The 15,492-nt window shown below is 35.3% G+C and overlaps 1 protein-coding gene across 12 annotated transcripts in view; it reads left to right on the top strand.

Moving 5' to 3' along the window:
• LOC125107801 (mucin-19-like) overlaps nt 1-11,632 on the top strand; it is a 103,113-nt gene extending 91,481 nt beyond the window's left edge. For 8 of the 12 annotated variants that reach the window (XM_047743229.1, XM_047743225.1, XM_047743224.1 and 5 more), the window contains 10 exons: nt 2,758-2,811; nt 2,924-2,977; nt 3,841-3,870; nt 6,521-6,552; nt 6,639-6,801; nt 7,142-7,179; nt 8,534-8,644; nt 9,614-9,653; nt 10,303-10,411; nt 11,270-11,632. In XM_047743229.1, coding sequence (XP_047599185.1) covers nt 2,758-2,811; nt 2,924-2,977; nt 3,841-3,870; nt 6,521-6,552; nt 6,639-6,801; nt 7,142-7,179; nt 8,534-8,644; nt 9,614-9,653; nt 10,303-10,411; nt 11,270-11,453 — 815 coding nt within the window. In that variant the 3' untranslated portion in view covers nt 11,454-11,632. The remainder of the gene's footprint in view (nt 1-2,757; nt 2,812-2,923; nt 2,978-3,840; nt 3,871-6,520; nt 6,553-6,638; nt 6,802-7,141; nt 7,180-8,533; nt 8,645-9,613; nt 9,654-10,302; nt 10,412-11,269) is intronic. The other 4 variants (XM_047743228.1, XM_047743223.1, XM_047743231.1 and 1 more) reach the window with 2 other exon arrangements.
• The last annotated feature ends 3,860 nt before the right edge of the window (nt 11,633-15,492 follow it).

Genomic DNA, 15,492 nt, shown 5'->3' with positions numbered 1-15,492 from the left:
TTAACAACAACAACAATAACAAAAAAAAAAAACAACACAAACAAACACATGACAGCTTTAAAACATGACAAGAATTTTTACTACTTGTTTTGGCAAAGACAACTGGAAATTCTGTTGAATAAACAGTAAAAACTGAACCATCAGAGGGAAGATCAGGGATAACTGGAACATCAGCTGAAGGATTGGGGATAACTGTGCTATCATCTGTAGTGACAGGAAAAACAGGACCATCATCAGCAGGTTCAGCAACAACTAGATCACTAGCTAAAGAGTCAGAGATGACTGGACCTATTGTGTAGGCTCAGGAACATGTATACCACCAATAGGTTTGGCAGGAAAAACTGGACCATAACTTGGATTAGCAAAACTGGACCATTAGTTTATGGATTAGGGACAACAGGATTATTTGCTGGAGTACCAGAAACAACTGAAAGTTCTGTTGAAAAGTCAGGGACTACTGGACCATCCATAGGAAGATTGCAAACAACTGGACAATTGGCTGAAAAAGCACAGACACTAGACAAGCAGCTGGGGAATCAGGGACTACAGGACTATTGACTGAATGATCATGAACAACAGGACTGTCTGTTCTGGGTTCAGGGAAAACTTGACCATAATTTGAAGGATTACAAACAACTAGGACATATGTCATAGGTACAGGGACAAACGGACCATCATCTGGCGTGCCAGGGACAACTAGACCATCACCTTGAAACACAGAGATGACAGGACCAAGAGCTAAAGTATTAGGAACAACTAGATCATCAGCTAGTATGTCAATGACAACTGGCTCATCAACTTGATAGTCAGGGACAACTGGAACATCTGTTGTAAAATCAGGAACATCTGTAGCATCAGCAGGATTCAAATGGATATCTAGATCATCACTTGGTTAGGAACAACTGGACCATCTGCTGAAAATAACTGCACCATTTGTTGTAGGATAAGGAATGTCTACACCATCAACAGGGTTGGCAGGGTCAAATGGACCATCACCTAGAGGACCGGAGACAACTGGAAGAGCAGTTAGAGGGTCAGGGACCATTGCACTATCAGCTGGAGCATCAGGGACAACTGGAACATTAGCTGGAGTATCAGAGGAAAAAAAAAAAACGGAACCTCTGTTGTAACATTAGGGACTACTGAAACATCTACAGGATGATCACAGACAACTCGAGATTACTCGAGATCACATGAATCAGGAACAACTGGATGAGCAGCTGGAGGTTCAGGAACCACAGGACCATCCATTGGAGGATCAGGAAGAATGGGATCATCAGTTTTAGTTTCGAGGACAACTCACCCACTATGTGAAGAATCAGGGACAACTAGACCATCTGTTTTAGATTCAGGGACAACTGGACCATCATCTGGAGTGACAGGGACAATGGAATCATCATCTGGAGATTCTGATACCACTGGACCATCAGCTAAAGAATTACGAACAACTAGATCATCATCTGGTATATCAAGGACAAGTGGACCATCAACTGGTGGATCATGGACAACTGGACCAGCTGTTGCAGAATCAGAAACATTTGTACCATCAGCAGACTTGACAGAGATATCTGGACCATCACTTGGTTAGCAACAGCTGGATGCTTTGCTGGAAAATCAGAAGGCTGTCTTTCCTGAAGGGTCAGGAACAAACAGATCATTTTCTGGAAAATCAGAAACAATTGAAACCTCTGTTGTAAGTTCAAGGACCACCAAACCATCCATAGAAGGATCACAGACAAGTAGATGATCTTCCAATGAAGCAGGGACAACAGGACAGGCAGCTGGAGGATCAGGAACCACAAGACCATTCCATGAAGGATCAGGAACAACAGAACAATCTATTTTAGGTTTAGCTGGAGTGACAGGGACAATTGGCTCATCAGGTAGAGAATCAGAAACAACTAGATTATCTAGAATCTAGAAACAACCAAAATCATCTAGAATCTGATTAGTAAATGAGAGAATGTCTGTATTATAGTCATTCACATGATCTATTTCCAGTGAGTTAACTCTTTGATTCTCCAGTGGAAGAAACCCAGAAAAAAAAAAAATTCACCTAAACTTATGATGAAGAATGAATGAAGTTAGCCTCCAGCTTCCACAGAGACAGAGAGATAGGGTTACTGTTATTCTCAATGACTATATTTCATAGAGACAGACCTTGGAAGCAGGCCTTTGAAGAAAACATTCTTGGGTTGTGAAATTATCCAGAGACTGGGGGAAGTATTATATCTCAAAAGGGGAGATAAAAAATTTACAACTATAATTTTTTTTTTTAAGTAAAAGGGCTAAGAAAAGAGAGTCCAGGGCCTTATGATCAGGAAGAAACCTGTATAAAATTTAGTCAAGCTAATTTTTGGACATCTTGATCAACACAAATGTTTTATAATTTTTTTTTACTGTATTGTAACTCTCCTAAAAACTAATACAGGAGGGAAAAAAACAAATACAGGAGAACCAGGAAACCAAGTTATAAGAAGTAAAAGAATTTGTTGTGAAAAAAGTTTGTATCATTTAGAGAAAGTGACCTATAATGAGAAATTTACTGGGGTCAGGAAAAATATTCAATTCATTTCTGTCAGCAGGGAGATTGCTAAAATAGACCTCTTATGTTTCAGTCACAGGAGCATGCACTAACACTAGTAGATGCATTAGTACATTGCAGGTCTCTGAGACTCTTGGTCCGTGTGGAGATGTCTTAGGACCTTTTCTTCTGAAAGCAGAAAAAGTTCATTGCTTTTCTTCTCTTCATTTTAGGTACCTCCAGGGAAGCATTTGTAACAACCACTGCTTCTGGAATTTCTACCACAGGTAAGTCAAATAATAATAAAAGAACTTTGTTTGGTGGCATTTCAGAAGACAGAGAAGCTTATCAGAAGTCAAACTCTAGCTTCTCCAATCACCACTTTTGTTATTTCCTTAGCAGTCACTGCTTCCACAGAAGTCAAGGAAACCTCTGAAACTAAAATGCAAACAAGTGAGTGATGGCAATATAACTTCCTGATTAGTGTACCTATGTCTGTTAGGTCATTTCTCTCTCCTATTGTTGGCTTCTGCTAATCTGCTAAACATTATAATTGGGGATTAGTTTAGCATCATTCAGTAGAGAGAGATATTTATTCCCCAAACTCCCACATCTTTAACTAATTTCCTTTCTCTTTTTCTGTACCTATTGGTTGTTGAGGCCCCTTTACCTAAACATGTAACAATTTTAAGTTCCTCTCAAACATTCTGTTACTTCTAGGCTGGCCTTTTGCTGGATAGGTAGAATAAAAATACTAACTTGATTTTTTAGAAGTTTGGAAGTAGAATTTGAAAATTTGAGTGAATTGTTGAGTTGACCAAAATATGTGATATGTGAAGTCTTAAAAAGAAACATATAACCAGCTTAAACCATTTGGTTCAGGTGGAGATGGAGTAATATTGGAATATTTCAGGAAAATAGAGGATAAAAAGATAAAGGACTAAAACTGGATTAGTAATAATGCTTATATTTCCCTATATCTGAATTGTCCTCTTCCTTTTTGAATATATATTTTACTGTCCTATTTATTGGCAGTGTCTGCCAAATAAAAAAATTGAAGAGAAGTTTACTTTAATGTTTTCTCCTTTCTCCTTTAGATTCCCATATTCCCCTCTCATTAAAATTTGAGCTTCAAGGGGAATATTCTCTAATGGTAGAATTTGAAATGCCATGAGAAGCAGAAAGGGAAGGTAGAAAAGAATAAGTCTGTTTGTAAGACTAGTGATATAGCCAATTATTTTCAGTTATTACAAATTTTACCCCCAAACAAATTCTGTAACTTTAGAGGCTAACATGTGGTATCTGTTTTTACACAGGATGTCCACCATCACATCCACCACCTCCAGGTAATAATACTTCCACTTAAAATTCATTCATTCTACATTCACTGTTCTCCTTGCAGATCAAATATAGGGTAGCTCTATTTTTAATTTCTTAAGGAATCTCCACACTGTTTTCCAAAGTGGCTGCACCAACTTGCATTCCCACCAACCATGTAAGAGGGTACCCTTTCCCCACATCCTCTCCAACACTTGTTGTTTACTGTCTTGTTAATTTTGGCCATTCTGGTGTAAGGTGGTATCTCAATGTGGTTTTGATTTGAATTTCCCTGATGGCTAATGATGATGAACATTTTTTCATGTGTCTGTTAGTCATTTGTATGTCATCTTTGGAGAAGTTTCTGTTCATATCTTCTGCCCATTTTTTGACGTGGTTATCTGTTTTTTGAGTGTTGAGTTTGAGGAGTTCTTTATAGATCTTGGATATCAGCCCTTTGTCTCTAGTGTCCTTTATGAAAATCTCCTCCCATTCCTTGGGTTGCCTCTTTGCTCTGTTGACTGTTTCCTTTGCTGTGCAGATGCTTTTGATCTTGATGAAGTCCCAAAAGTTCATTTCCACTTTTGTTTCCTTTGCCTTTGGAGACATGTCTTGAAAGAAGTTGCTGTGACCAAATTTGAAGAGGTTACTGCCTATGTTCTCCTCCAGGATTTTGATAGATTCCTGTCTCACATTGAGGTCTTTCATCCATTTCGAGTTTGTCTTTATGTATGGTGTAAGAGAATGGTCAAGTTTCATTCTTCTATGCTTAGCTGTCCAATTTTCCCAGCACCATTTATTGAAGAGACTGTCTTTTTTTTTACTGGATATTTTTCCTGCTTTGTTGAAGATTATTTGACCATAGAGTTGCAGGTCCATATCTGGACTCTACTCTGTTCCACTAGTCTGTGTGTCTGTTTTTGTGCCAGTACCATGCTGTCTTGGTTATCACAGCTTTGAAAAGTGTGAAATATGTATTATATAGAGAGCACATTTTAAGTGTCACATATGTGTTATATGTATTGTATACTTTGGAGGAGTTCTTAGGTATTTCAGTATAAAACTGGAATTTGAGAACAATGTGTAGACTAGTCCAGGGTATGTAAATGAGAGAAGTGAGACTAAGTTGAGGAGGGAGTTTGGTGTCACACTGTGGCAGACCTCAGAAGTTAGAATGCTGAAAGTAAGTATTTGTTTTATAAGTCTCTAAGGGGCCATCAGAAGTTTCTAGCCAAGGGATTCCTGGGGGACTCAGTCGGTTAAGTGTTTCATTTTCATCTCAGGCCAGGATCTCATGGGTTGTGAAAATCAAGTCCCAAGTTGGGCCCCATGCTTAGCAGGGAAACTGCTTGAAGATTCTCTCCCTCTTCCACTTACCTGTGCTCTCTCTTTCTCTCTCAAATAAAAAAATAAGTACTTTTAAAAAAAAGTTTTCAACCAAGGTAGTGCTGAGATGAAAATTAGGCTTTAGAAAAATTATTCTACCTATGGTATAAGGAATTGATTGGATCAGGAAGAAGTGCGAGTCAGAGTTTTCTGGAAAAACCCAAGTATGCTAGCTTAAAAATAACAAAGTCCTGTGGTAGTATTGTAGTATAACCAGGAAAGGAAGGTGTTGAAGTGAAGAGTTAGGGGAAAATGGAGGGAGAGACAAACCATGAGAGACTGTGGACTCTGAGAAACAAACTGAGGGTTTTGGGGGGTGGGGTGAGGGGTTGGATGAGTCTGGTGGTGGGTATTAAGGAGGGCACGTATTGCATGGAGCACTGAGTGTAGTGCATAAACAATGAATTCTGAAACACTGAAAAGAAATAAAATGCTAAAAAAAGAGAAAATACAGGATTTTGTGGTCGATTGGATACCAAGTGATTGAATGGAAGGAATCAAAATGAGTCCTAAAGTCTAAACTCAAATAATTGAAAGGATAGTTTGGTTCTCAACAGGAGGAAGCCAGTTCAGATGAGAGACTGGTTTCCGGGGCAAGGTGATATAATCTGTTTTGCGCATATTGAGTGTGAGGGTCTCATAGATCTGCCGTGATACTATTAGGCTGAGGGAATCCTGGCTCCATACTTTACAAGAGGTGTCTGGCCTGGAGCTATGAATTTGAGAGTCATCCACTTAATATTATAGTGGACACTGGAGATTGTAGAAAGTGCCAGAGAAAGGGTAGAGGCAATGAGAGGAAAGAGAAAAAGCTGCTAGTAAAGAAAGGAGTTTCAGAGTGTTGAATCTGAAGGAAGGAGAACATTTCCAAGAACCTGAGAGTTAAAAATGTTAGCAATTGTAGGGAACTTGAAAAACTGATAAAGGGCTTTATGATAAGGGCCTTATAATTACAAAGTCTTAGTGACTTGTAGGATTATGGTGGTAGAAGTCAGACCGAAAAACAGTAAGCAAAACAGTAGTCATAAGATTTATTGACCACTGCCAGCAGAAATTAAATATTTATCCTATGCTGGAATTGTAAAATAGGAAATAGACCTATACTCATTAGAGACAATTTACTCAAGTAAATGGATGTGATTTATCCCCTTTACAGTACCATACAATTCTCCATAATTCTGTTTCTGAAACCCTAGTTCCAGTTACAGTATTGGCAACCTGGTGCTTATCTACATATAACAGATGGTTCTATTTTGCCAAATTTAATTAGCATTTACCATCTCATGTTAACAGTTTGTCATGGTCCACTGGGAGAAAAGAAATCTGTAAGTACAGTTTTTCTCTACTTTAATCTAAATTTCCTGTCATTCCTATATTTGAACAGAAGTCTAAACTTGGTTTGTTTCTGTAGCCTGGAGAGGAATGGACTGCCAATTGTTACACATGCACCTGTACTGATGCAAATACTGTGGACTGTAACCTCAAGGAGTGCCCTTCTGCACCCACATGCAAAACTGGAGAGAGACTTGTAAAGTTCCAAGATAACGACACCTGCTGTGAAATTGGATACTGTGGTGTGTATCCACAATACATTATTTGAATTGAAGAGTTATTTACTTATTTATGTGTTCAAGAAATATTTACTAAGCTTCTAATACGTGTCAACTCTATGCTAGATAGGTGTGATCGATAAAACAGAATCATACTTGCCCTCTTAAACCTCACTATCTCTGGAGTGGAGGAAACCCAGAATTAACAGTTATGAATATAATCAGTAGATTAAAAGGAGATGATGGTGTTGTGGGAAGAAACATTTTAACTAGTTGATAAATATGATCCCATATACAGTTTCTGGTTTATTAAAAAAACAGAATTATGTTTATTTTAAGAAAAAATGATGTATTTATTTTTCAGAACCAAGAACATGTTTGTTTAACAGTATCGATTATGAGGTAAGGCTGTTTTTAATTTTTAAATATTTTATTTATATATAATTATGAATGAATGGCAGGCTCTTTCAGCTTATAGTATGGAAAATCTATGGGTAATGGTAGAGCAGAATCTGTTCATTTTTTTCCCCTATATTCATTTCAAAAGGAGCATTAAGTGTAACACTCAGTTACATATAAGACTCAGTTCAAAGGGGGAAAATATACTTGATCATTAACTACCTAACTTCTGAATAAAATTTCCCAGGGTTCTGACCAGATGGAGAAGGTACCCTCTGTGACATTTAAATCAATGAACAGAGTTAAACTGTAATTATAACCAGAAAGATCAGATGGCCAAACTGTCAGAGATCAAATGAAAAACCCCCAGAGACTGGAACCCTATTATGTGAATATACCAACATGTTTATTCAGAGCTGGATTTTGATGTCTGATTTGGCATTCTGGAAAGTAATTTAACTTTTTAGAAAAAGTACCAAGAAGTCATAAAACCCAGATAGTTCTCAAATTGATAATACATTTGAACTGGTGATACTAAATATTTAAAAAGTTTAAAATAAAATCTATGAAGTATGTTAAGAAATATATAAAACAGAGCCAATGAGAGTTTTAGCTCAATAACTTATCACACTCAAATTCTTCTCTGGGTTGCTTAATTTTTATTTTCCAAAGATGATAGTGACTTGAGAATCTATGCCAGTTTTTAAACATAAAATATGATGATGTTTAAAGAACAAAAGGAAAGTTTTACCTCTAAACATTTATATGCAAAATAGTTTAAATAATAAAATTCCAGTTTACCAGAAAGTTGATTTTGCCATTTGAAATACAGTTTCCCAAACTGGAGTTTGAATTTTGAACATAAATTATTTTTAAAGCAATCCAGAGAACTTTAAAAATACAGGAACACAAGCAGAAGTAGGAACACAAGCTGAGGCAGAAGTAGGATGTCTTGTGGGATTGTCATTTGTGATAATCTGATAAAACTATTTTGTACAATTTTTTTCTACTTAGATTTCTTGTTTTCCCTCAAACTTGTAGCATAATAATTGGTTAACTGCTCACCATGAAATAACCTTTCTTGAAAATATTTGAAAAATAGGGTAACTGGGTAGATGTGGATCTTCATTTAGGGATCGAGAATCCTGACACCTTCTGTGCTCTCAAGGAGGCACACTGGTTTATTCATGGAAGTTGGAGTCTTTCAATCCACTTTTTCTTAGATATTAATTAATGACCGAAAGTGTCTCTGGAAATTCATTAAACATGAATTTTTTTTAACAGATTTTATTTTCAACCTCAAAAAGAAATCCAGTTGAATAATCACTTTGTTCTCTATTTCCTCCCTGCTTCCCAGATTGGTGCTTCATTTGATGATCCCAGCAACCCATGCATCTCCTACTCCTGCCACAACACTGGTTTTGTTGCAGTGGTCCAAGACTGCCCAAAGCAGACTTGGTGTCCAGAAGTAAGTCATCCTCTTAAGTAATGATCAACAACATCCACTTCTTATAAACACAAGCTGTCTTCTTTCTCATTTGGAAAAGTACGTGTCTGGCCAACAGACATAAATTCCTTGTGGATTCCATTCCAGCTATGTTTCGCACCTTTTATTGCCAAGTATATTTTTCATATCAAAGTTATATTTGCAGGCTCTATAAAACTTAATTTAGTGCTATTCTAGAAGTAAGTTGCTTTGGAAAGCATTTTACCATTTTTAAACAAACCAAAAAAAAAAATCTTTGTTTTTTTCAGGCTTATGGATTCTGGTTAATCATTATCTATAAAAATGTAAATTTGTCATAAAATCACATGTAAATTTACTGTTCAGAACTTTCTTTGTGACACAGTCTTCATTTTTACCTTCCCCTTAATATGCTAAGTTTTAATATTAAATTTTAAATTAATTAATCAGTTAATAATAAATGCTCCCAATTTATGGTTCAATCTTAGCTAATTTTTCTTTCTAAAGATATAATTGATAATATAGCTTAAAGTTTGATTTCAGCTTAAATCCAACACTGGATTTATTGAGTTTTTACTTTGAGATATTGATAGGTATAAGAGTATAATGATGTGTAAGATAAAAGTCCTGCCTATGAGAAACTTACAGTGTTCAGTAGTAATATCATTATTAAGGTATTATTCAATTAAAATAAGGGAGGGAAATTTTTTTTACCCTTTGCATGTTATTTTGAAGAAGAATTTAAATGCTTTTTTCCCTTTCTACTCACTATTATAAAATTTCAGGGTAAATATTCAGACTCATTTTTATTACTATGCTCTTTCATCTATGCTTCCTGGATCTGAGATCATCATGTTTATCTGTTCCCTTTTCCCCTTTGTAATGTCATTCCACTAAGTTAAGAAATGTTATATTATTCATACAAAAATACAGACTTTTTAAGTCTTTTTTCTATTTCTCTTGCCCCTATAGGAAGACCGAGTCTATGATTCAAAAAAATGTTGCTATACATGTAAGTAGCTTTAAGCTCCACATTTAGAGGAAATGTCAACTGTTGACAAAAATTTAGTGTTTGTTTAAAACAAAATGGCAGATCATTAATAGAAAGTCTCCTGTGTTTTTAACATAACAGGTAATCTAACCTATATGTTTAAACTAATAATTGATACTTGTACATAATGTAGTTTCTTTTTCATGTTGGTTGAAACATTCTTCCCAGTTAAAAACAATGATGCTTATAAGAGAGAAATTTAATTTTCAGGAAAAAAATGTAGTTTGCTCTCCTAATATCACCAGGTTGTGTTGTAAATTGATATATTAGATCATAAGGATAATCAAAAAGTAGAAATGGATGTCAAAAACAATCCATTCCCTTCATCTTCCCTTCCCTCCCTCCTCTTTCCTCCTCCTTTCTCCTTGTCCCCTCCCTCCTCCTTCTTCTATGATCGTAATGATAACAATAATAAAAAGATAACATTTATTAAAGACAATTGTTGAATATTAGCCAGGTACCTTGGGCTAGGTTCTGAGGAAGTTAATCCCTTCAACAATGCTGTGAAGTATTTTTTGTTGTTATTCTCTACTTAAGGTTAAGAAAACTGAGACTTAGCAATTGTTAATGTTAAACCTCATTTGTGATTCTGTTGTCCATTTTGTTTTAGGTAAGACTAATTGTAGATCTTCACCTGTGAATGTGACTATTAAGTACAATGGTTGCCAGAAAAGAGTCGAGATGGCAAGGTGTGTAGGGGAATGCAAGAAGACTGTCTGGTAAGTTTTTATCTGAATGCGTACTGTGCATTAATTTTGTAACATTATGGAGGAAATTAAGCTTTTAATTTTACATTTTTTAACATTTAATTTTACATTAAATTAAATTTTACATTAAATTAAATTAAATTTAATTTTATTTATTAATTAATTTTATTTATTATTTATTATTATTTATTTTATTTATTAATTAATTTTATTTATTAATTAAATTAAATTTAAATTTTACATTAAATTAAATTAAAATTACATTTAATTTTAACATTTTTTACATGACAGCTAATGATCAAGACCTGATAAAACAAATATCTGAAACATTAAGATCTGAGAAATAAACATTTTCAATAGCGATGAATTATTTTAAGGCAGTTTTCTAAATAAATCAAATATAATATGTTCATGGCAAATGTATTTATTTTTACACAGTGATTACTCAAAGTACTTGAGCAAGTACTCTTGTTTGAAAATGTGTTTCTAAACCATCACTTGCATGTTAGACATAATATATATATATATTTTTTTTTCCTTCATGGATACTTTCATGTACAGGTTAATATATAGAGAATAATAATTTGGCATGAAGTATATTTAAAAATCTGTTTATATATCTGCACCATAATACTCTAATTATGACCTTATACATTTCCATTTTGGATTTATTTCTTTTGGTCTTACATGCTAATATCACTGATTCACATCAGAAGTTCATTGTGAGGGGGAAATGCAAGATATAGGAAAAGAATAAATTGGTTGGAAGGATTATTAAATCACTTCGACAATTATAATTTGAGCATTGCTGTCAATTTGCCTCAGAAGATATCCCCAAAATACTTATTGCCGAATTTTCTTTTTCTTTAGGTACAATTATACACTCTTTAAGTTGACAAATTCATGCCTTTGCTGCCGAGAAGATAACTATGAGTTCCGAGAAGTTGTTCTTAGCTGTCCTGATGGCAGTACAATACCTTACAGATACAGGCATGTCACAACCTGTTCTTGCTCAGACATATGCCAACAATCTGTAACTCAAGCGGTCAGTTAACACTATTATAACATTTCTGGGTAGAACAGGCTAGGTATTTATTTTATAAATGAACAAAAATGATCAACTGAATAATATAACTAAACATTTGTATCTCACTCAAAAAGTGAATTCTCATTATGAGGCATTTTGTTCTCTTGTTGACTGGATCTGAAAAATAAATACAACTTTGCAAGCAATTATTGAGCATATGTTTTTATTGATAGCCATAAGAATACTATACCTCAAGGGGAAACTGAGTCACATCATGGCTTTCCAATATATTCTTCTCTTCATCTTGTGAGGACATTACCCTGTTTCATCCTTTCCCTTAACAGCCAAGCTTATTGAAACTAAGTTTTTGTTCTCTTTCTTCCCTTTTCTATGCCAGTTACATGATCCCTTTCATTCTATGAAACTTCTCTTCTTAAAACACCAGTGGCCTTATAATTCTTGAAGTAGGGTCTGATGCCATTTTCACTCTTTCTTTCTTGAAACATTTTTCTTGCTGTTTCTGTGACATCATTTTTACTAGTGCTCCTACATTTGTGGACACCTTCACCATTCTTGACATCTCAGTTCTCCAAAGTTACATCCCATTCATCTCATATTGCTCAGGATTCTTGGATGATTTTATACACAAGTAGATGTATTATACACTGAGAATTTCCAATCTGTGTCTCCAACTCCAAGCTCTTCTATGAGTTACAGACACATTGATATAACTCTGAATTTATACCTCTAACCGGATGTTCTATGGATAACACAAAATCGGTAAGACTAAAAGTGAATTAAAGGTTACTCCCCTGAGCCCACTTCTCTCCTTATATTTTATATACATTGAGGGAGTTAGCAAAAATGAGAAGTTGAGGTTCAAAAACACCATGACTGTCATCTTCAATATATTCTACCACTTTGCTGCCACACACATATCTTTCTTCCTATACATATATTTCTGAACATGCCTTGTACAAAATTATTTATATAAATAAAACTGTACAATTATTAACACTTTCCCAACCTAATTTATCATCACCCTTTTATGTACTACTCACCTTTCTATGTAACTTAGACTAGTGGTAAATTTAACATTCATTAAACACTATGCCCAGTGGTAGGGAAAGAAAATTGGCGTGTGAGTATATTGGTAATACCAACAAAAGATGAATAATAGATAAACACAGGTATGTATTACAGGTATCACTCCTATAGTTGGTCCCAAAGCTCTTGACTTTCCTCCATGTCTATCACTTCATTTGAGCTTTTTTTCCTCTCAGAATGTACCAGAGTTTGTCAGTTGGAAAACTTATGAGGGATTTGAGCCCTTGAAAATCCATTCAGATGAGGCTGTAGGAGGTTTTCAATACCTTTTTCTTCAGGGAATGATAAAACACAGAGTCAACATCACACTTACATCTCAGCACTTACTCTGTGACACGACCTCTATTTTCTCTTGATAGTCAGAATTGATCATCCCAGACAATATGATGATAGCCTTTTCTGCTTAGGAAAGCTGCTCTAGAGTCATGAAAGACTCAAAATGGCTAGCAAAGAGTTTCAGCAAATGGAAGAGAATGTAAATGTTGACTTATGGTTCAGCTAATATCACCTCCTGCAATCAGCGCACTAAACTTGCTGGAAAGTTGTGTGGGGGGGGTAGTATCCCTCAGCTGGTGTCAGAGTGGAATTCTCAATAGGCCAATCCTTTAAGACTTACTATCTATGAATAATGAGGAATTACAAAATAATTCATGCAATATGTACCTATTGCCTCTGTTTGCTTTTTTATTTTGAAACAAATTCCTTGGTTGGAAGAAATGCTGTGTAGCATTTCATGGTAGTGAATGAATATTCAATAAGCCTATCTCCACTTTCTGAGACATATTGAACATAAAAGGAAAATAAAAACCAATAGCAGGTTATATCAGAAAAAAAAAAAAGTATTGTCCTCTCCCCAAAAGAAAAGATCAAAGTTACTCACTTGTTGCCAAGCTGCATGACTGGCAGCCATGTTGATGCCATAAGGCATATCACTTTTTTTTCAGCATAGTGGTATTCATATTGGCTTCAGGAAATCAAATTAGGCTTTTGAGCCCATAAATGTCCTCCAACCTGCCTTAACTGCTACCTTATTCGTGAACCTCATTTAGCAACTACTAGGTAGGATGGGAAAGATTTACTGACAACCACAGTTTAAACATACTGTTAATTACCCAATTCTCCCATGGAAGTTTCTGGTAGGGAACCTCTGGTAAGCACACACTTATTTACTTTCAGACATGGACCTATTCTGGGTGATCACATTTTATTCTCATGCTGACTGAATCTTAAAAATAAACTTTGCAAGCAATTTGTGAGCATATATGTTTATTTGATAGCAATAAGAGTTCCACATGTCAAGGAGAAACTGAATATCATGGGTTTCCAATATACTCTTCTATTCTTCATCTCATGAGGTCATTATCTTGTTTTGTTTCTTCCCTTGGTCATATATACAAATTATTTGCTACTTCTCAGGAATTAGTGTAAATCTTGACTTCAAGTCAACATTCTACCAAGCACAATAGCCAATCAGAAATTCCTTTCCCAGTTATGTTGTTGTTGCTGTTTTTTGATCATGTGTGAGAAAAACTATAATACCACACAGCTCACTTCACTGATACTGGGGCTATTGGTAATCTGACCTCAGGGCCATTGATAATCCAGCCTAGAGTCTTATCCTTTGTGTCAGCTGGTCATAAGAAAGTTCCCCCTTCAAGCAAAGGCATAAATTTAAAAAAGATATGGTAGTCAAGCATTAACAATCTGTTGATCTGACTTTTACCTTTGAGACCTTAATGGGGGCAAGGATTCCATTCTGTATATATCACTTGAAATGGTAGTAGATCGCTGCTGGAAATGTCTAACTTTATGGCTATATAAACAAGATAATGCCCAGTCCAGAATGAGTAGCTTTGGTACATGTTACCTGTTATTACCAGAAGACAGTAACAAGCTAGTTTTTGTTGAAAATAAAACAGTTGCTCCAAAAGTGGGTGTGGCCTTGCACCAAAAGCCTCCCGTGTTCATTGCAGCATTATTCCCAAAAGCCTAGATTTGGAAACAACCTAAATGCCTATTGACAGATGAATGGATAAAGAAAATGTGGTATATGTATAGAATAAAATACAAAATATGATTCAGCCTTTAGAAAGAAGAAATCCTGCCCTTTGTGGCAACACTGATAAAACTGGAAGGCATAATGCTAAGATAACTTAGTCAGACAAAGAAATATAATGCATGGTATCACTTGTATATAGAATCTGGAAAAAAAAAAAGGTGGAACTTATCGAAACAGTAGAAAATGGCTGTCAGGTATGGGTAATTAGGGAAATAGAGAGAGGTTGGCAAATGGGTTCAAACTTTTCAGTTATGAGATGAGTAAGATCTGAAGAGTTAATGTATAGCTTGGAGGCAATAGTTGATAACACTGTATTGTGTTATTGAAATATATTAAATGATCAGAACTGAAACGCCTCACCAAAAAGAAAAAAACAGTTAAATTGTAAATATGTAGGTGATTGATGTGTTAATTAACTTGATTGGGGGGATCCTTTCATAATGTATACATATACAAAATCATTGTGTAGACTTTAAATATCTTACGATTTTGTCAATATACCTCCATAAAGCTGAAAATTTTTCAATGTACATATTTAATGTATACAAATCAATGAATTTGGGGGAAAAGTATACACCTATGAATCCATCATACCATGAAGGCAATAAATATATCCATTTTCTTTCTTTTTTTTTTAAGATTTTATTTATTTATTTGACAGAGAGAGATCACAAGTAGGCAGAGAGGCAGGCAGAGAGAGGGAAGCAGGCTCCCTGCTGAGCAGAGAGCCCGATGCGGGGCTCCATCCCAGGACCCTGAGATCATACCTGAGCCAAAGCAGAGGCTTTAACCCACTGAGCCACCCAGGTGCCCCAATATATCCATTTTCAAAGTTTCCTCCTGCCTCCTTTATTATTATCTTATATTTTTGTGTGTGTGTGGTAAGAACACTTAACATAA

The sequence above is a fragment of the Lutra lutra genome, chromosome 8 (assembly GCF_902655055.1).
Source record: "Lutra lutra chromosome 8, mLutLut1.2, whole genome shotgun sequence".
NCBI lineage: Eukaryota > Metazoa > Chordata > Mammalia > Carnivora > Mustelidae > Lutra > Lutra lutra.
The sequence above is the reverse complement of the archived record's forward strand: the minus strand, read 5'-3'. Positions and strand labels throughout refer to the sequence as shown.